The sequence below is a fragment of the Talaromyces atroroseus genome (genome assembly GCF_001907595.1).
Source record: "Talaromyces atroroseus strain IBT 11181 chromosome Unknown scaffold_13, whole genome shotgun sequence".
NCBI classification, from domain to species: Eukaryota; Fungi; Ascomycota; class Eurotiomycetes; order Eurotiales; family Trichocomaceae; genus Talaromyces; species Talaromyces atroroseus.
Window position 1 is genome coordinate 616,414 of NW_017971445.1, and position 25,294 is coordinate 641,707.

A 25,294-nucleotide genomic window follows, 5' to 3' on the forward strand; every position below is an offset into this window, starting at 1 on the left:
CCGCTCGTCTTGCCCGAAAAGGAAAGACGGCTCAACTTTGATATCAACGTCAGACAACGAGGCAAAGAAGCAATCTGATATAGGCCCCTTCCTTGGATGTAGATTACTTACATCAAGAGCAATGGACCGCGCTTAATAGCATTACTAAACAATATACTTGCCTTTATCTTCCACCGAATAACGTGACACTGAACGCTATATTCCAAAATGCAGCTTCGAAGTTTATAGGCACTTTCTATAGCTACTGTTCATCTTATTCTAGTCCTACCAAGCCAGGCCATTATCTAAATATGGCTCCTCGATTCTTCACTCGTTGTTACTCGAGCACTAGTACCGGTGCTCTTACAAGTGACAAAGGCGCTTCAGGGGGGAAACTTGAGAGGCTCAAATTACCCAGGGAATTTCGAAATAACCAATACCATAACCCACGTGAGAGCCAGAAACTGGCTCTGGCGGCTGTAGTTCCTGTAAGTTATCGGATTATCAACACTCTTGGCTGTGTGTTAGTCAAATGTCAAGGAGAACAGGCTGGTCAGATATGGATTGCGTTCATCGCCCTTCCAGAGCCTGATAGTGGTATTTATCACCGCGCTAAAGACCTGGCGAAGAAACTGGGGGATGCGGATTACATGAAATTAAGCACGAATATGTTTTCGAGAGGGAAATTCCGCAGAATTATATTCGACACACGATTTCCCTGCAAACCCTCATAGATAGAGGTCTCGGAATTGAGGAATATATCGAGCCTGATAGACCTACCTACACGGCAACACTGAGAGAAATAATGACTGAGAGGTTTTTTTTTCTGGTTCTATATTTGAATACGAAGTTAGGTTGAATCTGGGATTTATGGCGCGGTGTTTCGGTGCGCGAGCGCCAGTTCTCGATATAGCTAGGCAGCTCATCGATGACTGTAACTTCATATATAGTAAGTATATCCCCAAATATACCTGTATTTTCTTCGACTCTGAGAGATGTCGCCAAGGGATCACTTCCGAACAATTGCGTTTGGTAGAAGAAGACATCGACACCGCCCTTTTTGACTGGTGGCTCGCTGATTTCAATTCTCTCCTGGAGTACCGTCAACATATCGAATGGGCCCGCGAGCTGGGGGAAGCTTGGATTGATTATTGCATAGACACTTATGAGAATGGGAACATTGATTCTGTCAGGGAACGCTGCAAACTTCAAAGGGAGTATAGGCGTATTAGAGTAGAGATTGAATCTGCCGCCACGAGGCCAGGGTTATAGTAAGGCTTTCACACATGCTATGTTATAACTAAATGTTTACCCAAGAGCATCGATCTAGCTCGCATTGTTTTAGTTCTCTCAGTCGCACATACAATTAATCAAAGTTAGCCCTTGATTCGGATGGGGTGGAAAAGTAGGACTGTGGTGAATGAACATTGCAGGACAGAGTCTCTATTATTTGTAGTCTGCATCGCTCAATGCAGTGGCCATTTCCCAAGGTCTACATTTCTAAGATGCAGCATAGCTGTCTGATCTTACCTAGTACCTAGGTACCATCCATGGTACAATAATAGGTAGGCAGAAAGGTGATCCGATCATAAAAAATGACCTACAACTTTCATCCTCCAATTTTCTACATCTAGTTTAAGCCTTCAAAAATTGAATGAGCCGTAATTTTGAAGGTGTTTGACTGAACCTGACAGGTGCAAACTTCGATACCTAGGTACATCATGCCTTTTTGAACACGGAAGATGCTCCAACAAAATGACCAGAACGACACCAAGCAAGGTATGTTCTTATCACTTCGGCGAGTCTGTTCTTGCTAGGTAAATAACAAATACAGTACCTCCGTTCTACGAGCTTAACGGCCGAGGGTAACCAGCCATGTGCTAGTTGTAAGGCCATGCCGAGTACTACCACCACAGAGATATACCCAAAGTCGGGAGAAACCTACATAATTCGCGAGAAATCTTCGAGAGGCATCATAGCCCTCCAAGACTGCGCAGTACGGCTGTTACCTGAATCCAAAGAAATGGCGAGCTTCCCTCGTTTACTTAATAGCTGTCATTGGCATTGTATTCGAAGGAAGAGTGATGGCTGGTTCAGTTTCCGCAATGCGACTTCGGGCACACATTTGGGGTACGATTACAAGAATTCTATGAAATTGCCCGGAGAGGAATTGGTTATGGGGCCTGAAGTTGAAAATGACAAAGTCGGCAATTTCCAGCTCTTTTGTATGGAACATGATCCACGAGGAGGATTTTCCCTTTTGTTTTATTACACGCGAGCACAGATCACCATATCTCGCTACGCGAGGTGAAAGTAAGTGGAACTACAGGGGATTTATATCTAGATTATTGCAGCCAGGAAGATCGGACATTTTGGGAATTCACAAAGGCTTAGCTGCATGCTTGTTCTCGAGTTGATTGTTTACTACAAACTCGCTGTTAATGGGTTGATCCAGGGAAGGAGAATGAATGTCTAGATAATTCGCTTATGGTATTTGGCTAACATTGAGGATAAAAGTCATCGCTGCAGGGAAATTTGACAGCTATTAGTTACACAGAAGCGATGGTATATGAAGTCGTAGGACGACAGGCACCAGTTCATGATCACATAACACATTTGTATACTGCTAGGCAGTGAAGTCAACTCGTCATATACTAGGCAAATTCGTACCTAAAATGTCTAATCACAGTAGCATCAGTATAATATAGTCCCTCATTCAAATATATCTACTTCATAAGCTAGAAACCCTGAGAAGGTTGTCAACATTCAACGGCAATCACTTTGATAATGCCTAATACGATGGCAAAGCAAAAGCAAAAACTCACCCGTACGTAAAATAATTCCGAGGCACTTATTTAAACAATCTCTCATCGACTCTTCGTTCCATGGGATATCTAGGTATAGCATACTGGCTGTTCACCTCATCAATAACCGAAGACGAACAAGCTAAGACACCAACGCAAAACGACGATTCAAAATCTAAATTTGTGTCTTCACTAATGTCAGCCACGAATTCCTTCTCCGAGACCGTCCTTGAAGCATATCCCTAGCCAGGTCAAACTTTCATCATTCGCGAGAAACAGTCACGCCGTGTGCTAGCGATCCGAAACGGTCAGGTCGTCTTGTTGAATGACGAAGAGATTGCCTATCGCTTCCCCAGGAATGATGAAAGCTGCCACTGGCATTGTGATCAAAATACAAGTTCAAGCTGGCTCGGTTTCCGTAATGCAATTTCAGGCACGTACTTAGGGTGCCAGAATATAGATTCTCTAGATGATGACACGATAGAGATGGAGGCAGAGCAACGTTTCCACGACGACTATACGCTCCTGTGCACACAGAGACATCCAAAATGGGGATACGTACTACTTGTATACGCAGATGAGAGTTGTGAGGATGAATATGTGGCCTATCCTATGCTGTATCAGGTAAGAATACCGGAGTCTGGTAAAGGATTAGTTGCCCATAGGAAGGACCAAAATGAGCACATGCTATGGGAGTTTGAAAAGGTTTAGATGCTTTTTTTTTTTTTTTTACGACTTCGACTTCTACATAGCCGGGTATGTAGGTAGCTACAGGAAGATTGCTTGGATGTAAAGAAAATGTGTTCAATCACTAGATTGAAAACCAAAATTAATTTTGAACCCAAATGGCCTCTCTATATATGAATTTAGTTGAACTTTTTGCGCGTGTGTGGAGTGGAACTATCGTCAAAGAATTTGCTCTTCGCGTTCCATATCCTCTCTGTAAAACCCAGCAACCAAAAACGCTAATTCAAGAGCTTGCTTTTCATTAAGCCTTGGATCACAGAATGTCTCATAACGCTCCGAAAGACCTTCCTCTGTCAATCCGCCAGCGCCTCCAACACACTCCGTCACCGCCTCGCCTGTCAGCTCGAGATGCATTCCTCCCAAAAAGCTGCCCGAAGCTCGATGTATCTCTAGTGCCTGTTTGAGCTCTGACAATATATTCGTGAAATGCCTCGTCTTCACGCCAGACGGTGTCGATTGCGTATTTCCATGCATCGGGTCACATTGCCAGACGGGCAAATGGCCAGAAGCCTTTACAGCGGCAATGTGTGCCGGGAGGTATTGGGAGATTTTATCGGCGCCGTACCGCGAGATGAGCGTGACCTTTCCGATTTCCTTGGTTGGATTGACGGTATTGAGTAGCTCGACCAGCTCATCGGCTGTCATGCTGGGTCCAATCTTTATACCGATGGGGTTGCTGAGGCCGCGGAAGAATTCGACGTGGGCACCCGTGACCTGCCGCGTGCGGTCTCCTATCCAGAGGAAATGTGCGGAGGTATCGTAGTAACCCTTTGATATTGATGCTGACGACCCACGTCGGAGCGTTCGTTCTTGATATTGAGCGGGTGATGGGAAAGCCTCGGGTGGATGACGCAGGAGACGAGTGAATGATTGCTCATACTCTAATGACAGGCCCTCGTGGCTAGTGTATATATCGGCCGTCTCAACGCGGCGGTCTTGGTCCAGACCAACAGTGTGCATAAAACGCAGAGCATCTGTAACTGCGTTGATTATTTTTTCGTATTTCTGGGTGATGGATGGCGAAACGACATGACCCAGCCCCCAGTCGAGGGGGGAGTGGAGATCTGCGATTCCGGAAGATAAAGCTGCACGAAGATAATTGAGCGTCGCAGCAGAGTGGAAGTATGCTGATACCAAGCGTTCTGGGTCAGGTTTTCGGGACTCCGGTGTGGCATCGAAACCATTTATATTGTCGCCGCGGAAGGAGGGCATTGTGATACCGTTAATAGTCTCATTTGGGCTGGATCGCGGCCTTTATTTTTCGATTAGAGAAATGATACAATATATCAAGTATGTGTACTGAAGAACTCACTTGGCGAATTGGCCAGCTATCCGAGCGATACGAACGACAGGTTTGTTGGCTCCTATACATCGTCAGACCAGTGAACTTTCAGGTCAAGCAAGCATCAAATTCAACATACCCCAGATTAAAACCAAGCTCATTTGAAGAAGGAGCTTGACCTTCGCCTCAATCTTGTCCTGGTTACAATAATCGAAAAGCTCCGCGCAGTCACCTGTACAGGGTCCGTTATAAGCTGAATGCATTCAACATCGCTACAGCATCATCGGACATACCACCCTGCAAGACAAAGGCCTTTCCAAGAGCAACATTCCGTAGGCTATTTTTCAGACTAACAATCTGGAGTTTGCGGAAGCTGTGAGTGTGAGCGCATAGCAAGTCGATTCTAAGGACAAATCTACCTCATGAGGGGTAACCAAAGGTGGCAGCTTCTGAAGTTTTGTCAAGGCGGCTTTCACAGCATCGGGGTCCTCATATGTGACATCTTGTTTGATCGGTTTCGACGTCCAAGCTGAACATGCCAGTCAGTCAGTGGTGCAGTCATATACAATATAAAGAAAAAGGTGGAACATACACGTCGGACTCCATTCTACCATTCTGGAAGGTGTAGCAGTGTATTCGCACAACAAGTATATTCAATTGTATTACATACACCCCTCCGAAGGTTGTCAATTGGCGTATTCCACAGCGTTGAGACGTCTGGAAAAAATTGGTCGTCCATCATGGAGTGAGTCAATGAACGCACCGCGTGGCTGCGGGACTGCTTATGTAAGCCGTTGCGGCGCATTTGGAGTGTAGTTTGCGCCGACTACGCACAGACCAAGTACCGCTACACTAGGAGCGGCATTTCTAATTTTCCATGCCAAGAGTTGTACTTGGTCTGTGCGTAGTAAATTTTAGGGTTTTTTGATAGGATCATTATAGAAGCACTTATAAAGCACTTAAAAATCACTACTAACCCATAAAGATCCCCTAATCCTCCCTAAACCTAACTCATACCCATCCCTAAGGCCCTCTAACCTATACCTAAGTAATTTAGAAGTGCTTTCTAACTGCTTCTATAATGATTCTATCAAAAAACCCTAAAATTTACTACGCACAGACCAAGTACAACTCTTGGCATGGAAAATTAGAAATGCCGCTCCTAGTGTAGCGGCTCTTGGTCTGTGCGTAGTGCCGCCTAACTTCTACCACACTAACGGAAGTTATACTCACTAGTTAGGAAGGAACCAGCTGATTGGTCGTTTCCCTCCACGCTAAACCCGACAAACAACAACGTCACAGAATCAACTTGCTTCAACATTCCATTCATTCCAGCACAAATCAAAACCACCATGGCCGAGCCAATTCCCTCTGCTGCCGAGGGCGAAGAACAGCGTCTGCCAGCCAATGCCGAGGACCGCAAAGCCGCCGCCGCTCTCTCCTCGCTCAAGGCCAACGGAATCTCGCAAGGCGACGACGATGCCGCGGCTAGCAACAACAAGCTCTCTTCCGCGGCTGCACAAGAAGCGCTGGGCAAGGCGATGAGTCGGCTAGAGATTGCTGCCGGGGGTGCGGCAAAAGGTGCAGCAGCAGGAGGAGGAGCTAATAAAGCTGCGGCCGACAAGGCGGTAGCAGCTCAGAAAGAAGAGGCTGCGAAGAAGAAGGCTGTTAAGATTGCGGCGGAGGATGTTACGTTGCTTGTGAGATGACCTTTTGCGGTTTGATAAAAAAAAAAGGGTTGTTACCAGGCTAATGTAATACTCGTCGGAGCTAGGTCGAAGAACTTGATCTTACCAAAAACAAGGCTACCGAGTTGCTTAGATCGCATGACGGTGATGCTAAAGTGGCCATTAAAGCATTTCTCACGCCCTCCGTTGCGGTCTGAGCATTTATTTATGACGACGAATATGACGAATAAGCAAAACGAGCAAGAAATTATCTTTCTTGATAAATGAACCTGTTTCACCGTGGAAAACTTCCTAAATCTTATATATGTGATCTGGGTTAGATGTCTAATAACTGAATACAATCTCATGAATCATGAAACCCTAAAAGGGAAGGCGTTTGTAAACTGAAAATATGTCCCGGAAATTCAACAAAATGTGTATATAAAACGTCGTCACGTATATATGACAAACCTTGTACAGAAAGCAGAATCTATATCGTCCCGCGATGTCGACCTCTAATTTTGCAACAAACTTTCTTCTTCTTCTTCTTCCTCCTCTTCTTCCGCCTCTTGCAGAGCTGTTTTCCTCTGGATGCCTTCACCTTCATATATCGACCAGCTAACAAGCCAACCCAAGGTTGCTTCCAGAGCCAAAGCCCACCACACAGCGCCAATAATGTTATGGGACAGGCCCAGACTCAATCCCAATCCGCCAAGGAAAGGTCCCAATGTTCGTGTTCCACTGGAAATACTCTGTGCAACGCCATGGATAGTCCCGAGAACAGAAGGGTCGGAAACGGAATTGTTGACGAGTATAATTGCCGCAGGTAGCACAAATGTTCTGGAGAGAACTTGTAACATCACTACGAAACTAAACGATGGCCAAATCAAGTAATTGGCTGCTCTGGGAATCAGCACGATAAAAGGCACTAGAGTATATGCGATGGGAGACAAGGGTAGAAATGAGCGGAACGATTTCAAAGTGCCGAGCCGGAATTGTACGCGTGGGTAAACGAAAAGCTGCAACGGAAGGCCAATGAGTCCAATGATCGAGGTTGCCAAACCGACTTGTTGCGTGGTCAGGCCTAAACCACCGCTGAAATGGAAGAAACCTCTGCGACTACCTTCGGGAGCGCGCGGAGTCGGAAGGAAGACAAATATCATGGAGTTGAAGGCGCTCGTGTGCATTGCGAGTAGAGAATGTGTGAGGAGAGTCAACACGACATTTTTAGTAAAAAGTTGCTTCCAGGAAGACTTCTTGTGTGCTTTTGTATGAGCATGTCCACGCCTCACCACTGCAGGATTAGACGGAACAGTTCCTTCTTCGTCTTCTTCAAGGTCGACCGACCTCTCATCATCATCGAGTCTACGGTATCCGTAACCGGGGGATCTTCTGAATCTCCTGGCTATCACTTTCCCCATCGACCTTCCCCAGTCAGGCTCGTATATAAGCGCTTCGTGAGTCTAGGTCACAAGTTAACTAGCTGACAGATAGGTAGAATCCCCTCCAAGACGGAGAGATGAGTGAATAGACAAACCTCTTCCAGGCCAAAGAACACCGCAAGCCAGGATGATAAAATGAACCCGGCGCTGACAAGGTTTGGCAGAGCATAGGGCCAATACCGCATCCACCAGACTCCATCTTTACCACCAATTAGAGAACCAGGCCCGAAAATGCCTGGGAACCCGTTGATGGGATCTGCCAGGAAACCGCCCAGACTAGGTCCAATAATCACGCCAACATTGAAACACATTGGTAAAAGCAAGAAAGCACGTGATTGATATCTAGACCAACAACATGTTAGGTGGTTGATTCAACCAAAAAGGAAAGGGGGGAGACGTCGTACTTCTTTTCCACGATTATCTCTGATATCATCGTTCTCATTACCCCGACATTACTGTTCATAAACCCTCCCAGAACCCGGAAGATGATAGCAGACGTGAACGACTTGGAAAAGCCAAAGCCGAGACACGAGATCAACGTTCCACACAGTCCGATCAGAAGCACTCGTTTTCTGCCTATGCGCGGCGAATCCGCCAAACGTCCCCACCATACCGAGGTCAAAAACTGGGCAGCCGTGAAGCTTCCCTGAAAGATACCAGCTTGGGATGAAATAGCAGAGTCCGAGAGCGAAGGGTTGAACGATTTCAACTGATAGAACAGGTACGACTGCAGCGAGGTCTGGGTCAAAGGTTCTACCAAGCGAGCACAAACCAGGATGAACAATTGGCTCTTTTGGGGTAGCTGACTCCATGATATTGGTTGTGGTTTCTCTTCCGGCTCTCCTTCTCCGCCATCGCCATCGCCCTCGCCCTCGCGGGGTGCTTCGGGAAGGCCGGTGCGCGTCTCGTTTTCTTCGGACAGTGAGAATTTGCGGCCGCTGGGGCCTGGCCCTGCTGCTCCTCCGAAGTTTGACAAGGATAACCGCTTCGGTTTTCTGGATGCGACGTATTGACCGCTGCTCACCACATCGTGCTCGTTGCCGTGCTCGCCGTTGTTTGCATCCCCGCCGTAAAGAGTCGATTCTCCCGACGCAGGTTGTTCCTGGCTTTCGACCTCTAAAATTGGTGGTATATGCTCTGTCTCTACATGTTGTGGTGCCGAGTGCTGCTGGGGCAGTTGTTGATGGGCGTCCAAAGTCATCAACGAGGTTGGGAATGTAGTGTGGAACGCTAGATTGACAGAATCCTATTGGATTGAGAACGTGTTATTAAGATTTGACTGCGTGGATTCCGGCACTAGGCTATATTAGTATATATAGTATATGGTTTAATAGTTAAGCTAAGGCATTTTGACGCCAATTAGATAAGATTCTGACTCGCTGTCAATCTCTTAGTTATTTCTATTTTATTAGCTGAAACTAGACTTTGCTACGCTAGAGAGCACTAGAGAGCGTTAGCGTGAAAATTCGTCGCCAGACGGTCTGAATTCTCTGAGATAAGCCAGCTAAATACGAATGAGGAAATGCCAGTAAGTTGCGGAGGTTTCGCTGCCTTAGGCAAAGAACTCTAATTCAACGGCCAATCATATCCTCACCGGCTTGGCCAAGGGCCCCACAGAGGTAATACGAACGTCGAGCGACTTGCCGAATAGCCAGCCGTTCATGTATCTGCCTCCTTTCCTTCGATCCTTCAGTTCCTACTGTATATGATGGATAATATAATAATATATAATAAATAAAATTTTAAAAAAAATTTTGCACAAAAAAGGATAGAAAAGACGAATGCAGCAACCGGGATTCGAACCCGGGTCACGGTCTGACCCAATAAACCCAGAGAGTTGCACCTCTGAAGATGGGAGGACCGTATCGTAACCCCTTGACCATTGCTGCGATGCTATCATCATGCCCTCCGCGGTGGCGACGTGATATATATACGCTGCCGATCTGTATGTTTTTCATATTCCATGCATGGTCAGAGCTTGTTAGGTGTTTGGATGAGCAGGAGAGTGCCCCTTAAGATCATCTTCAAGAGATGCCCCTGGCCTATTAATATTAGGATCTGATGTGTATATGATAGAATTGTTTTGAACTCAATTTATCACTACAAAGTAAATTTTTATTATATATAAAACAGCAATGATATCTTTATCTTTATTTAAATATATTAGCAGGAATATACGCTGGGATTTATGTTAATAGGTGAAGAAGCACTTCAAGGATCTTAATCATCATTAGTGGAGGGTTCTAGTTTCTTCACTACGCTTTTGAGTAAGTATTGGAATCTTACACCCAATTATCGATGACTCTAGTCCTAGTTGTCTCTTCTTGTAACAAACACCATCTACAACCTGGGCTTTATAGTCTGAGTACCCTCCCATGCATCCCCTCCCTCCAGCACCTGCCAGTTCTTGACAGCTCCAGGCTCAACGCAGACCATGCCCTTGTAATCCTCGTCTCCAAAGTCAATCATATTCTTGGCGTTTTCCACCCATGGATTCCACACTGTGACAGTATTGAGCCCTTCGCGAGTAATTGAGAAGAGAGGCTTTCCATTCTCGACTACGCTGACGGGCACCGTCGGGTCAATGTCCAGGTAGACTCGATCGGTCGAGCCAGTGATGGCGATAGCATTGGATGTCTCTTGCTTCTGCTGGCCCTTTTCGGTTTTGTCGGTGTAGGTCTTGTTTTGCAGATTCGTGACGCTGATTTTGGACACATCCTAGATCAAAAACCCTTTAGTCGCTGATATCTTTTCTTTGACGATGGGAGGGAGGACAGCCCTCCCAAAAATGAAACTCACAGGAACTTTGAAGTAATTATGCAACAGCACATGAAAGTCAAATGGCTGGGATCCCTTATTCTGCACCTGAAGAGAAGTTTCCAATCTGTCCGGACTGAGCGTGACACTATACACAAGCCCAAACTCGTATGGCCAGGCCCTGCGGAAGTCTTCGCTAATCATACTCGAAGACAATCCGAAGTCTAACTTGATTGTGGTATCTGCCTTTTTACCGAGAGACTCCGAAGACGATTTACCCAGGAATTCCCATGTGGAGGAGCGCGCAAACCCGTGCTGAGGAAGGCTGGAGGTGGCATGATTCGGCGGTGGAGGGCCGAACACCTTTTTTTTTTTTTTTAGTCAGAAAGAGAACCTATATATAAACTTCATAAGGAAAAAGTGGGAGAGTGAGCTCACCGGAAACACCACGGGGATACCGCCACGGATGGCTTTGGAGCCATTCAGGATGGCCTTGGAGCTGACAAACAACTGCTCTTCGCCGTCGGCAAGCTTCCACGAGACCACGGTGGCGCCAAACAGGTGGACAGAGACAGACTCGCCAGTGGGCAGTTTCGCATCGACTGTGTTTTCATTGATGGCTATTGTGGGCTGGGGGATTGAAGCCCCGACGCCAATTGAGGCGGGCTTCTTGCCGCGATCCATGTATGTAACTATGTATTATCTTGAAGCCCCGCGCTGACGTTTGCGTATCTTATCGGCCGGGCGGGATTAGAGAGGAGGAGAGAGAGGAAGAGACAAAGTAGAGATGTGGAAGAGATTATTTATCCCTTGTGCTGTTTTTTTCTGGGATGAAAGGCGAGGTACTATGAGTGAAGTAGGAAGAAGGGGTCTAGTAAGTTGTTGTCTCAATGTATGGAATGAATGGACATTTGACGGAGGGGCAAGTTGGGTGCCTGAGGTAACCAGCCGCACGGAATTAACCTCCATGCATGCCGCGATCTCTGCTGTTGGCCACTGAGCAGCCGCTATTGCTGCGAGGCCTGTCACAGTGGTGTCATCGCGTGCATTAGCCATCGACTAACTGCGAGGAAAATTACTAAATAAAGCAATAACGACTGCTGCTCGGCCGCCCAGTTACAATTAATTCGTTCGGCATTGATTGCATTCAAAACAAGCCCAGTTTGATTCCCCTCCATATGTGTATGTATCATGTATGTACGTACGCCGTCGCTATGCACGCCTTCAACTGGATAACCCAATCAACTAGAAAGAAAACAAGCAAACAAACAAAAAAGAAAAGTAAGGTACAAACAGTAGAAAACAAAAAGCAAAAGCAATATTCCTACGCGTCACTTCTTCGCGCCGCCTCGTGTGCTTCCACTCGAATATCAAACATCACATCATCCATCTCTCTCAGAAACTCTCGGCCAAAAGTAGCGTTTTTGATATCACTAAGCACTCGGCGAAGAGATTCAAGAACACGCATGTTATGATCTCCATCCTCCGTTCGATCCTCGGTTTGTACCGTTTGAGAAACGTAAGTAGTGAATGGCTTCTCTTGCTCAGGAGTTACCAAGGGAGCATCGGCGGTTTCCATATGGCTCTCTTCCGTCGCCATAACAACACCAGTTCCGATATCTTGTCCTTCCTGCCCGACGAGATTTTGTGCTTTATCTGTGGAATCCTTTTCCGTAGTTTCCGGGACGACTATGTCCATCGCGTCGGAAGTAGTAGAAGTTATCTGGGCTCCTGCATCGTTGTCATTATTTGCCATTGCAACATCATGCACTAGATCGTCCTTGCGGGCTTTCTCTGGAGAGCCTGAATTGTTTTTCTTAGCGTGGTTGCTATTATTCTGGGATCGCTTCTTGTTGTTCTTGGATGCCCCTGGCATTTCATTAGATTTCGGTGGCGATATCGCCGTGACTCCACTGAGCCGCAAAGATCTCCGCTTGTGCGATCCTGAAGACTTTGCTTTGATAGGGGATGGTAAAACCTCAGGGCTAGCATGCCGGGTTTCCCTTTTCGAACTTGAGTCTGTAGCGTTGTCAGACAAATCATCAACAGAAACATGATGCTTGAGTGGAGACGACTGGGGAGTTGAAAGACCCCGTTTTGGAATTGATGCTTGAGGCGTTGCTGGTTCCGAAGTGTCGTTCTCCGATTGGGAAGATTCTTCTTGAGCACTTTTTCGGCGAACAGCCTTTGACCGTCTCCGTGAGCGCCGTTTTGTGCGCCCCGGTGTCGACGCTTCTTCGGTTTCAGCATCGCGTTTTCGTTTCCGGGTGACCGGTCCACTTTGGAGATCTTTATCTGGAGATTGCGCAGATTGACTGCCATTCCATATCTTCAAATCCACTGCTAGCTCTAAGTCTTGTTCAAGCTGCGACGCAAGCTGCTGTTCAAACTCATCAGTGTCTGTATCGGGCATCACGTCCGTTGGTGCACTGTCTGCGTCCGGTACGTCTTGAACGTGGGGATCATGCTCCTTGTGCGACATATCTGTTTGATTTTCACTTAGCTTAGCATCGATAACTAAATGTTCTGTTCCATCCTTAGTAGACATTCCCGCGCTTCGTGGTTCCTCGCTGCTTTCTTCCGCATTGATCTCGACATCCCTTGGCATCTTGGATTCGGACTTTCGCGGCAAAGATTTCTGGCGCGCAACTCGTTTATTCCTAGATGAGCGTGACGGCGCAATCTCTGGCGGAGAAGAAGGAGGGTCTGATTGAACGGTATCCAAGGAGTTGATAGACAGAGCAGATCCTCCTTGTGCCTGAAGAAATATCTGTTCTTTTGTACCCGGGGTGGGAGACGAGCCAGGAAAATCATCGTCATTATCCTGCAGGTTGGCAAGTATAGGTGTCCCTGGGGCTTCTGCATCGCGTACGGTACTTCGCATCTTGGGCAATTGAGTTGGAGATAAGATCCCTGTATCTTCTGCTGGGTAAGGTAGCGCTGGTGAGGATGACCGTAACCCTTCTAGGAACATAGAAGGGTTTCCGTGCTGTCGTTCTTTCACTTCACGTTGATGCTCCGTAAGAAGCTGACTCTCAATGTCAGAAGAGCGCGGGGACGAATCAACTGCAACGAATTGTATTTGAGAATCCTCATGGCGAAGGCGTCCTCGACGATGGCTGCTATCGGCAGTTTGCTTTGTGGACGTATGGCTATTGCTCCATTCAGTCGATTGGATAATAGGCGAAGAGCTAAAATTCGTGGGCCGCGATAGTCGATTGTTTACGTGTTTGAAATCTCTCCTAATAGGGTTTAAAATCGATTCACTGACTCCGGTATCTTGAGACTCAACGAAGTCGGGCATCTCGAGTTCCTGAAAAAGTCAATACTGTATCCTTTGCCAGCTGGGCAGTTAACCTACTTGTGATCCAACTTGACTAGGTAAAGGGGAAGGTAGTTGCAATTCCACGAGTCGAATAAGCTTCTGAAGAGCAGTTTGAACTCCAGGGGGGTAAGACACAGACTCCTGCAGTCCAAAAGTAGCATTCCACATGTCGATGAAGCGATTGGCTGTTGATTTGTGCACCGATTCAAGGCCGGCCGAAATGACTGCTTCAAAGGTAAGAAGTGAATCTGTGTTATGCGGTATGGCCATCTGCAAGATATTTGCAACTGCCAAGGCAAGTGTACGACACTAAAAGCAGAGTTAGTCACATATTCGTATAGAAAATGTCAAATCTGACTCACTGCAGTTAGTAGCCTACTATCTGCACCGTTTTCAGCGGTAAGACAGTGAGCAGAGTCTCGCAGCCATAATGCCAAGGGACCTTGAAGCTTTTCAAGGAGTATAGAGCGAAACTGCAGGGCACCACTTCCCAAAAGTGAAGTCAAAGATTCAACAACATCTGCTAATACTGAACTCTCAGAAGCATTATATTGGTCGTAAGCCTCCGCAACGAGTTTTTCAAGGAGCTCCAGAAGCTTATCGGGGAGAAATACAGAACCGCCACGATTGGACACCGTTGATGTTGGTGGGAATTTGATTTGTTGATAATAGGCAAGAGATGATGCTTGATTGACAAGAGCCTTCAATGGCTGATATATCCGTTTACGATCGAGCTGTATGAGTTTATCGGCGATGGGCTCAATAACCAGTGTCAAAATTCCACATTCTCCCCTCTCTATTCGTATAATGCGGACATAAACATCAAGCAGCGAATTCCACGTTATAGACGCAGTAGCAAACTGTAAACCGCGGACGAGAATGCTTGTCATGTTACCGTAATCACGGGAGAGGGTTCCATCTCGGTCTCTCAAGGTTTCCATTGGCAAAGAGGCAAGGCAGTTTATTGTCAATCTCGCTGTTGACTCCCAAATATAGGAGTCTAGGGGGGGAGTGGTTTCGTTCCTGTCACCCTCGTTCAAACTGATTTCTGTGCATTTCTCCAAGAAGTCAAGCCGAGAGGACCTTGACTGTCGGCCTTTGGATGCGACTTCTAGAAGGTTGTCGATTACGCCTAGAAATTTTTGACTTGGCTCAGAAAGTTTCCCAAAAGAACTCAACATGCGTAAAATATGCATAAAGGAAGTTTCAAGATTTGCACCTGCATTTGAGCGACGATGTGTTGGAGTATTTGCAGCCTGAAAGGTTTCTTGCGAGGTTTTTAAAAGCAAGTTTTCAGTGAATGGAGAGGGTCCTACGGTCGATATGAGTGTTGTCGAGAGGTATGAGAAGCGCTCCAAAAAGATTTCGTTCGTTTTTGCGTTCAGTGAGGAAGGACCCGCGAGCACAAGGCGTTGGAATAGCCCTAGTATGGTTGCTATTGCTTGCATCAGTTCTGTTGACGGTTTGATTTCCTTGCTCGACGCATCCCCAAGGGCCTTGCATATATGAGTCCAGGCTAAGGCAATATTCGAATCCGAGACGTTTCCAGATTTCCAAGTTGAAGATGCTAATAGAACCTCAAAAGCATGAACCACCACGACAATGCGAGATCTGATCCATCTGCAATCGATAGGCACAATATATTCTGATTCCATTCTTGAAACCTCATTGATCTTATTTTCTGTCCATACCTTTGGCTGTGGAGTCCATAACAGGGAGCTCAAAGCTTTGCAGGCAGCATCATTGAGTTGAGGACTATTGGCAAATTTATTGGCGAACGGTTGAGAAATGTACTCCTCCCAGAGAAAATCAATGTGTTCATAAGGAGTTGAAGGCCGAAATGTATAGTAGATAAGGTTGTAGTAACTTGAAAGAAACAAGGGTGTGATGTGGGAACTGCCTTTCTCATTGCGCTTGCGCTCCGGTTGAGAAAGAATGGGCTTGGTGAGCATTTTCAACATGCTCATGCTGGTCGATTCATTGCAGCTCACGACGTAGACGAACTTATTCCATCCAATAATTGCCTGCGACTTGATTGCCGGTTCACTGCAATTAAAACATTTCTGTAGTACCAATACCCACTCCTTGAAGTATTCCCAGTGCTCAATATTGAACCTTTTGCTTCTCAGAAGCAAGATAATAATGCTCCAGATCTGCGGCACATGTACTCCACTCTCAACGGACATCATCATACGTGACATACGCTCACATATTTCCGAGACAAGCTTTCTGCCTTGCGAAAGCTCTTTATTGAATATATCCAAAATACACTTCGAAATATTCATGTTGGGTCCCAGTAACAGTGCGACCTTGTTGCCGAGAATCAAGGCTTTTGACCGAGTGTCTTTCACTGGATGAAGAAGGCCTGAGATAAAGTTCTCTACCCATAATGAAGCCTGTGAAGCCATAACTGACTTTGACTGACTGAGCAGTCGGGTATAAACCACCAACCGATGTGAGACAATGCCATTTCCATTCACGCGATCGGTGATGTCGTTTAGCACAGCTAATATCCGCGTTACTCTTGAATTCGTCATTGTCTTTTGTGAGAAATTTTGGGTGTATAGAATGTGTATGTAGTGATTGAGAATGGACTTTGGCAGCTTGCCTTCCTGCAGAACACTCAAGGACTGATCAATTATGAAGATCTTGAAGTCATCAGGGATTTGCGAGGCGAGGTCATCGCTCCAAATAATGTATAGCCCAAGCTTTAGCGCATTGATGACCAGGTTCATTTCAACAAGATCCCCCTTTCCCAAATCACGAGTAATATCGCGCTGTACAGATTGTAATAGAGACACCAACTTTGAGGCCAAAGCATCCTGCTCGGGAATATTTTCGTAGGCCTTCAATGCCCCTAAGAGCTGCATATACGCGTCCACCCTCGAGCTCAGAGACTCCCCACCCAACTGTTGCGTGGCTGAATCCAAGAGAATAGCGAAGGACTGTGGTTGGCTTTCTTCCGTCAAAGCCATATCGCCGGTTAGCAGAGTGGTGCTCGTGGCTTTAAGAATCGACTTTGTCGGTTTGCATTCGTTGGAAGGAGGCAGGGATCGTATTTCGGGGGCGGATATTGACGTATGATTCGAAAAACTCGGGGGCTTTATATAGCTCGTTATCGGGGAAAAGTTGACTTTCTTGTTCGACCTCAATACCCTCGACTCGGCCGTGGACGCGGGAGATTCACCAGGAGTGCCTAGCATGTTCGATCGGCCAGGAAGAGGTTCTCCGTCTCGCTTTAAGAGGCCGTGAGATGCCTTTGGAGGAGTTGGCGGTCGAGCCGTGAAGACTTCCACCATGGTTCAGCGGAGTACGAGGAAGACACCGCGAGCACAGCAAGACAGAAAAGGCATCAGTCATTGCCGGTCATCATTAGATGAGAGAATATGATGACGGGGAAGTGCGAGGATGCGCGTGCATAGGTTCCCCGGATGAGGGAAGGGCTGGATGTGAAAGGAGACATGTCAATAATCGACATTGCAATAAATCTCCACCGCCGACGCGAAATCGCGGAGGCAATCGCGCAGCGCGTAAAGTGGCTAGTCTAAGCCGTTTGAGGCGCGGCGCGTGAGGACCCAAGCCTCAGGCCGCAAACTAGTGCCTCAGGCTGCCCTCAGAGCCCTAACTTTCTCACTTTTGCTCATCAACCGTAATGTCTTACTTCCAATTCATCTATATACTGGCCCAGTAGGGCTGGCTAAATAGCAAGTTTAGCCAAAACAGATTTCTTCTCTTGCCTACGTAGGTATATACAAAATCTACAGCTTCGCTCTCTTCGCGTGCTGTAGAGCTTGGTTCACTAATGCCACTGCATCGGCTGCACTCCCGTAAGATGTCTGATACCCATAGCCTGCATGTCCATAGTTGTGAACCACCCAGAAATCATCAAACTTCTGTTTCTCTATGCGAGGACCACTCTCGCGAAGTGGGCGCAAACCGACACCGTGTCGAATGATACTGAGAGCTTCGATACCTTGGCCTTCGCCTACTAAACCGGGACACAATTCGATGCATCTTTTCATGATTCGAATTGCTAGATTTGGATCGGGGTTGGGATCCCAATTGTTCTTTTGGTATGATCCGCCAAGAATAGTGCCCCCGCCTGATGTGATACTTAACACAAGGACTAGCTAACAGAAACGGTCGTTCAAACTTACCAGAAGCGCGCGTCATAATATACGTAGCCTCATCATCGCCGTCATCCGTTCCAGAGATCGTAGCCATCAAACCAGGATCGTTTCGAACAACAACAATCTGGCCTCTCGCTGGCATGAGGGTCGTATCCATGACACCCCCCAAGCTACGAGCAGACAACCCAGTGCAATTCACCACGACATTTGCCTTCTTCCCGGAGTGATGAAGATCAGCGGCTTTTGAGATGTGATCGACAATAGCCCTTTTAAACACGACTCCATTCTTTCTGCATTGACCAACTAGCCATGGTAGATAGAGGGCCGTATTGATGCAGACGGAAGTAAAGCTGTTGGCATTGTCGATCTCGGGATTGAGCTCATCTGAGGATAATTCACGATACTTGCACGCTACGAATCAGCCAGAAGAAGAGGGAGGTTTTCTTTTGAGGGCCCTTACATCAGGCACGACCTGGCTATACCACGGGTTCGGTTTTATCAATTCAGCAAACCACTTCCCTGTTGTCGATCCCTGATCCTTTTTCCGGTTATAGGCCACAGTCTCTGCGGATTAGAGAGTCAGATACTTCCTGTGCCTCGAGAAAATTGGTTCACTAATAGATACCCTGAAAATGGATGCCTGCTTCAGGGCAGTTCTGGGCCAATTCCCGAAGGTGCGGCCATGTCGCTTTTTCCCATTGCCCGATCAAGTGATTCTCTTGGCCGACTCTAGTTAAACCATTTAGTTATATTCATGGACATCGAGGCATATGGCCGAAAAGAGAATTGGCTGGCAGACATACGGGAGGTAATTAGCACCCGCCCACGGTGAAGTGTATTCGATATCGTAGTCCCCTGGCATATGCTTTGCGGCGACTGTGACATGGTTCTCGGGGTCTTGAGAGAGCAGCATCGCCGTCGTAAGGCCAATGACCCCTGCTCTAAAGCGCGCATGGATACTAAGGTTAGATATCCTGGTTGTGGTCCAACGGAGTGTCCAGTTACTACATACCCGAGGACTACAATATCGTTCGAGGCCATTGTGTCTTGCTCACAGGCTGCGCTCGCTGTCGAGATCTGTCTCTGAAACGAAGCAGAGACAAAATGAAGATATTCCCGATGGAGTCATAGAGGGGACCACACACGGAGTACCCACCGGGGGCTGATAGCCGAGCGCCGACATGATTAAGCTTCACGTTTCTTAAGCTTTTATTTTATTTTTTTTTTCCTATCTTAGTTATGTTTTTTTTTCCCGTCTGTGTCATACAGAGATATACGGAGCTGCGATGAAGTCGATAGCTGCCTTCACTGTTGCTTCTCCACTGGCTGGAGATGCTGCAGCTCTAGTAGTCAATTTCCAATAGACTCACTGACTAGCATTGCAACGCTGCCCTGACTCATAATACTGTGAGTCATGAACCAACAGCAAGCAGAAACTCCACAGCAAATCACACCGCTTCAATCAAGTGCGAAGGCGACATGGCTTTCTTATCTTGCCTAATGCTAGGGGGGCGGGGTCTCTTCTGGGTCTAGTTTAGCTGCTTCTGGCCAGCTGCCTGAAGCGGTTAGATTGGCCTGAGAGACAGCATGAAAGAGAGCTTTTCTGCAGTTAACTTCAGCAACATCCCCCGGCTGGACCCTGCGAAACTTGTCGCGTAGCCTCGTTTCAATGCCGCATCGGTGATCATGCTCTTTAGTCTCAATCAGACTCCCCTGGCGCAGGAACCGGACACCTACAATGCGAAAGCTCTCGCTGCGGGTATTGCGGTCCTGGCTCTGGGCTTGTTCCTCAGTGTGCCCTCCGTAACGGCCATTGCATTCCATTATCGCCAGCCAAAACCAAAGCCAAGTCTGTATGAAGACAAAGATGGAGTTGCATCTGAAGAGTCAATGGCTGCATACTCAGCCAAAACCCCCAAGATCATACTGTCGGTCTTCACAATGGTCGGGTTTGCCGCGGCCACGTTCTTGGCCGTTGTGACTACTCTGCATCGGAACGATTATGCCATATTTGTTCAAAACTGGCTGAATGTCGCTCAATGGGTAAATAAACACCAGATCTTTACTAGGAATTTCCAATCAAAATTCGAAGATTGAACGCTAATAATGCTTTTTCAAGGCTCTCGTTCTCGTTCAGGTGGTATCCATAAACATCGTGCGAGAACCCACCAAGTCCTATTCACTCGGACTGTACAGCGCGTTGTCCTGCGCCTGTTTGTTCATGCTTCTTCTTTTCCAAGTTGGAATACTCGTGCAGAGCCAATCCCGGCATCACCATTCCTGGACATACTCGGCACAAATTGCCACCAAGTCCTCACAGTTGGTGGCCACGATTATTGCTGCCCTGGCTAGTGTCTCTTTGCCTCGCAGACCGGATGTCTTTTATGATGGCGCTCCTGTTGACAAGATGTTTACTCAATCAGCCTTGTACAAAGCTAGCTTTTCCTGGGTCCAATCCGTCCTCCTGCTTGCAAGGAAGACGGGACATCTGGATCTCAAGGACCTGCCAAAAATGAGTCATCGTATTCGTGCCAAAGATCTTAGCAAGACTTGGGCGGAACAAGAGCGTCCAAGAAGGCTTTGGATCGAAGTTATTCTCGCATACAAGTGGCCACTGATTACGCAGTGGTCTCTCACCATAGTCCAGGCATTCGGTAATTTCGCCCCTCAATTCGTCATTTTTCAGATACTTAGGATTTTGGAAAACCGATTTTATGGAGAGCAGGTCCCTGCCGAAGCGTGGATTTGGGTCATTGTTCTCACTCTCACAACTATCAGTTCTTCTTGGATCGAAGCCTGGCTCTATTGGGTGTCTTGGTCCGAGCTTGGTATTCCCGTGCGAGCTCAACTTTCGGCACTAATTTTCCAGAAGTCTATGCGGCGCAAGGATGTAAAGGCTGCCTCCAAAGTACTTAAAGTTGAGGATGGAGATGCTTCCAGGGACAACGCCGAATCTGGAGAGGAAGAAGAAGATGATAATCCGAAGGGAAAGCAATCGACAGTTAACCTCATCGGTGTGGACACAAAGCGAGTCTCTGACTTTTGTTCTTTCAACAACTATTTCCCAGGCAGCATTTCCAAGTTGCTTGTCTCGCTTGCTTTCTTGTGGTCCATACTTGGATGGCAATCCCTGCTTGCTGGGTTCCTGGCCATGGCGGTCACTATTCCCATCAATATATTCTTCAGCAAACGCTACTCGGATGCTCAGGATAGAGTTATGAAAGCTCGAGATCTCAAGATGGCTGTGGTGACTGAAGCTCTACAGGGTAAGCAGCATGACAAGATACTTGAGGTTCTGATTGCTTACCTATTTTAGGTATCCGTCAAATCAAATTTTCGGCTCTTGAGGCAAATTGGTACCATAAGATTGGCCAATTCCGAGCGAAGGAGCTTGAGGAGCAGTGGAGCGTCTTCGTGTAAGTTATCTATCGACATATGGACCTAGCCAGACGACGCTTTACTAACCTCTTATAGTGCCGATACATTTTTGCTCTTGTAAGTCAAAGTAGTGATTTGTATTACTTATACTTGCTAACCTGTACTAGTTGCTGGATTTCGAGCCCTATTCTGCTTTCCGCAGCCTCTCTTGCTGTTTACGCACTGTTAAACGGCACTCTGACTCCATCTGTTGCATTTACTGCAATCGGAGTATTTGGCAACCTAGAAGTGACCTTGTCTGTTATTCCAGAATTGACCGCGGATCTGATTGACGCATACATCTCTATTGGACGTATAGAAAAATACCTAAACTCACCGGAGATCACCGCGATTACAAGCGACGTTTCTAGTATTTCATTTGAGAACGCATCGATAGCCTGGCCATCAGACGAAAGCAGTGATACAGCCGGTGACCGGAGATATATCTTGCGAAACCTCGATTTGTCTTTCCCGAAGAACGAGCTTAGCGTGGTTAGTGGCAAGACAGGTACTGGCAAGAGTCTCCTCCTGGCCGCTATCCTTGGTGAAGTCGACATTCTTTCTGGGAAAATCAAAGTTCCACACGCGCCATCTACTCAAGAACGGCATGACCACTTGGCCACAAAAGACAACTGGATTATACCTTCTTCAATCGCGTTTGTGGCCCAAATACCTTGGATTGAGAATGCCAGCATCAAAGACAACATTTTATTCGGTCTTCCGTTTGATGAGCAACGATACAACAAAGTCATCGAATCGTGTGCATTGCGAAAGGATCTGGATATGCTCAGTGATGGAGAGGATACAGAAATCGGTGCCAACGGCATTAATCTGAGCGGTGGTCAGCGATGGAGAGTTACCTTTGCGAGAGCATTGTATTCTCGCGCGGGCACCTTGATCTTGGATGACATCTTCAGTGCCGTGGATGCCCATGTTGGGCGATTTATCTTTGAGAAAGGTCTTACCGGGGAACTCGGTGTCGGTAGAACTCGAATTCTGGTCACCCATCACGTTGCTCTCGTCAAGTCAAGGACCAAATACGTTGTAGAGTTGGGTGATGGGACTGTCGAAAACGCGGGACTAGTGAATGATCTGGAAGAAGCTGGCACATTGGACAATATAGTCAGTCACCAGGAAAGCGAAAGTGAAATCCAAGAAGATGAAGAAGCCCCAACAGCTGTCAACTCAGAAGAGTCATCAGACACCGAGACCATGGATCAGCTGAAGAAAGTCAATTCCAAGCAGTCTCCGAAGAAATTCGTTGAAGAAGAAGCAAGAGAACGTGGCAGAGTGAAGATTAAAATCTTCTTAGCTTACATGAAAGCTGCTGGCGGGTTCAAGTTCTGGGCTATGGCTTTACTTGCATTTGCAACTCTGCAGTGCGTTTCTCTCTGTCAGTCAATTATTCCTCCTTCCCTTCTAAAATGGTACGAGGGCTACTCTACAGTCATATACTGACAATAACCTAGGCCGTTCTTGGTGGCTCAAAGTCTGGACGGGTAATGGGGACGAGGAATCCATGGCACACACAGTTGGCTACTCTTTTCACTCCCAAACACTCACGCCTTTCTACACTACCTCATCAAACTTGTCTGTGCTCTCAGACAATGCAAAACCGGACTACAGCCTCGGGTTCTACCTGTCAATTTACGTTGCTCTATCGGTCATTGGGGCTAGTGTCGGCACGTTCAAATACTACTACATCTATACCGGAGCGATTCGTGCCTCTCGAGTTTTGTTCAATGATCTGTGTTACACGGTTCTGCGAACGCCTCTGAGATGGGTCGATACGGTGCCACTGGGCCGAATCCTGAATCGCTTCACTTCCGACTTTGAGGTTATCGATGCTCGCCTATCTGGCGATATTTCAGGTGGTTTACATGACTTTTTACAACTTTGTGGAATCATTGCCGCTGGGTAGGTTACCTTGAATTATGTTTTTCTTCTTCCAATGGTATGTACGTTAACATGATTCACATAGGATCTTCGTTTCGCCATACGTCATCCTACTCTCGGTAATACTACTTGCTATTTGCATCTGGATTGCATCGATATATCTGGATGGCGCCCGCGAGGTAAAACGCCTCGAGTCCACTGTTAAATCACCTATCTTCGAGCAGTTTGGCTCCGCACTCACAGGCGTCGGTACAATCAGAGCTTTCTCCAAAACCGACACATACATTACTCGTATGTACGGCAAACTCGACGACTACAGCACCGCTTTCTGGCATCTTTGGGCATTCAATCGCTGGATGGGATTGCGAATGGCACTCGTTGGCGGCCTCTTCTCTACGATCGTTGCGTCCATTATCCTCGTTGTGCCCTATATTGAGGCATCTCTCGCAGGATTTGCCTTGTCGTTTGCTTTGAACTATGGCCTGGACGTCATTTGGATCATCAGACACTACGCAAACTTGGAGCTGGAAATGAACGCTGTAGAACGTGTTACCGAATACTCCAATGTCAAGACTGAATCTCAGGATGGTGCCGATCCACCAGCTGCATGGCCTAGTGAAGGCCATCTCGAGGTCAACAACCTAGTTGTGGCCTACGCACCAGACCTCCCACCCGTTCTCAAGGGTCTCACTTTCAGCGTCGAACGCAGTGAACGCATCGGCGTCGTTGGTCGTACTGGAGCAGGAAAATCTTCACTCACACTAGCACTCTTCCGTTTCCTCGAAGCGAGTCAAGGAAGCATCCACATCGACGGCCTTGACATCTCGAAAATCAAACTCCATGCGCTACGTTCCCGTCTAGCTATTATCCCTCAGGATCCCGTTTTGTTCTCAGGCACGGTCAGAACGAATCTCGACGCTTTCGATGAACACACCGATTCAGAACTCCGTGATGCTCTTGAACGTGTGCACCTTGTCACCGCTTCTGAATTTGCGTCATCGCCCGGTGAACCGTCAAGCAGTGCAAATGACGGAGCGCAACCAGACAATCAAAATATCAATCCTTTCGCCTCGCTCAGCTCACCCGTCAGCGAAGGTGGACTAAACCTTTCACAGGGACAGCGTCAACTTCTCTGCCTTGCCCGTGCCATCGTGTCCCGCCCGAAGATTGTGGTCCTGGACGAAGCTACCAGTGCAGTTGACATGGCGACGGATGCGCTGATTCAAAGGAGTATCAGAGAGGAGTTCGGTGATAGCACACTGATTGTCATCGCGCACCGCCTGAGTACGATTATTGACTTCGACAAGATTCTTGTGATGAACGACGGAAGAGTTGCGGAGTTCGGAACGCCCAAGGAACTGATACAAATAGAGGGAGGCATATTAAAGAGTATGGTACAAGAAAGTGGTGAAAAGGAGAAATTGGAAAAGATGGTCTTGGGATAAAAGTAAAATTCTGTTTGATTAGAAAAATATTAGTACTATCTGACCGTTTGTAAATCAATGTATATAAATTAAATATAGAACTCAACCGCAACATGCCAAGGGAGTCCTCGCCGAGTCTAACTCCACCACAACATACATGGAGGGCTCCCATTGATCAGAAAGTTGACCTCGAAATACAAATTCTGGCCCCCAAGGGCTTGGGCCATTGCTTACTAGAACAAAAGAGGCTCTGCTGAGACGGGTATTGACAGCGGATTATGACCGCTATTCCGAATACAGCGTGTAATCCACCATGTCACGCGCCTGGATCCACCTTAGTCGTCACTGGCTGTGTCGAGATACAATACGATAGCTTTGAACCACATAGAGGTTCCTAAGGATATTCCTTATTAATGGTCGAGTA

At 47.1% G+C, this 25,294-nt stretch overlaps 8 protein-coding genes across 8 annotated transcripts, besides 3 other annotated features; 3 read left to right on the forward strand and 5 right to left on the reverse strand.

The window, feature by feature from the left end:
• Positions 1–1,734: 1,734 nt before the first annotated feature.
• Positions 1,735–2,455, forward strand: UA08_08254 (hypothetical protein; the record flags this gene model as incomplete). The annotated part of the gene is made up of 4 exons (XM_020263157.1): positions 1,735–1,758; positions 1,814–2,204; positions 2,264–2,292; positions 2,324–2,455. The coding sequence occupies 4 exons, from the start codon at positions 1,735–1,737 to the stop codon at positions 2,453–2,455; spliced, it is 576 nt and encodes a 191-aa protein (XP_020116795.1).
• A 1,234-nt stretch (positions 2,456–3,689) lies between these two features.
• On the reverse strand, positions 3,690–5,617 carry UA08_08255 (Phospho-2-dehydro-3-deoxyheptonate aldolase; the record flags this gene model as incomplete). The annotated part of the gene is made up of 8 exons (XM_020263159.1): positions 3,690–4,782; positions 4,843–4,894; positions 4,952–5,044; positions 5,106–5,169; positions 5,232–5,341; positions 5,405–5,427; positions 5,483–5,529; positions 5,576–5,617. The coding sequence occupies 8 exons, from the start codon at positions 5,615–5,617 to the stop codon at positions 3,690–3,692; spliced, it is 1,524 nt and encodes a 507-aa protein (XP_020116798.1).
• Positions 5,618–6,164: 547 nt separating this feature from the next.
• Positions 6,165–6,521, forward strand: UA08_08256 (hypothetical protein; the record flags this gene model as incomplete). Its single annotated transcript, XM_020263160.1, has 1 exon — positions 6,165–6,521. The coding sequence occupies one exon, from the start codon at positions 6,165–6,167 to the stop codon at positions 6,519–6,521; it is 357 nt and encodes a 118-aa protein (XP_020116797.1).
• A 473-nt stretch (positions 6,522–6,994) lies between these two features.
• On the reverse strand, positions 6,995–9,804 carry UA08_08257 (hypothetical protein; the record flags this gene model as incomplete). The annotated part of the gene is made up of 5 exons (XM_020263161.1): positions 6,995–7,942; positions 8,017–8,263; positions 8,326–9,167; positions 9,516–9,617; positions 9,742–9,804. 5 exons carry the CDS (start codon positions 9,802–9,804, stop codon positions 6,995–6,997), a joined length of 2,202 nt encoding a protein of 733 aa, XP_020116804.1.
• Positions 9,805–10,261: 457 nt separating this feature from the next.
• On the reverse strand, positions 10,262–11,362 carry UA08_08258 (hypothetical protein; the record flags this gene model as incomplete). Its single annotated transcript, XM_020263162.1, has 3 exons — positions 10,262–10,639; positions 10,721–11,041; positions 11,117–11,362. The coding sequence occupies 3 exons, from the start codon at positions 11,360–11,362 to the stop codon at positions 10,262–10,264; spliced, it is 945 nt and encodes a 314-aa protein (XP_020116803.1).
• Positions 11,363–12,002: 640 nt separating this feature from the next.
• UA08_08259 (hypothetical protein) lies at positions 12,003–17,302 on the reverse strand (the record flags this gene model as incomplete). Its single annotated transcript, XM_020263163.1, has 3 exons — positions 12,003–13,991; positions 14,040–14,312; positions 14,366–17,302. The coding sequence occupies 3 exons, from the start codon at positions 17,300–17,302 to the stop codon at positions 12,003–12,005; spliced, it is 5,199 nt and encodes a 1,732-aa protein (XP_020116649.1).
• Positions 17,303–17,761: 459 nt separating this feature from the next.
• Positions 17,762–19,174, reverse strand: UA08_08260 (hypothetical protein; the record flags this gene model as incomplete). Its single annotated transcript, XM_020263164.1, has 5 exons — positions 17,762–18,105; positions 18,161–18,544; positions 18,759–18,862; positions 18,937–19,107; positions 19,146–19,174. 5 exons carry the CDS (start codon positions 19,172–19,174, stop codon positions 17,762–17,764), a joined length of 1,032 nt encoding a protein of 343 aa, XP_020116650.1.
• A 645-nt stretch (positions 19,175–19,819) lies between these two features.
• On the forward strand, positions 19,820–24,891 carry UA08_08261 (hypothetical protein; the record flags this gene model as incomplete). The annotated part of the gene is made up of 7 exons (XM_020263165.1): positions 19,820–20,176; positions 20,253–21,399; positions 21,450–21,549; positions 21,608–21,628; positions 21,679–22,943; positions 23,020–23,467; positions 23,532–24,891. 7 exons carry the CDS (start codon positions 19,820–19,822, stop codon positions 24,889–24,891), a joined length of 4,698 nt encoding a protein of 1,565 aa, XP_020116647.1.
• Positions 24,892–25,122: 231 nt separating this feature from the next.
• Positions 25,123–25,182: a repeat region (Identified by RepeatMasker using a combination of RepBase library and repeat library created with RepeatScout).
• Positions 25,183–25,184: 2 nt separating this feature from the next.
• Positions 25,185–25,294: part of a repeat region (Identified by RepeatMasker using a combination of RepBase library and repeat library created with RepeatScout) that runs on past the window's edge.
• Positions 25,276–25,294: part of a repeat region (Identified by RepeatMasker using a combination of RepBase library and repeat library created with RepeatScout) that runs on past the window's edge.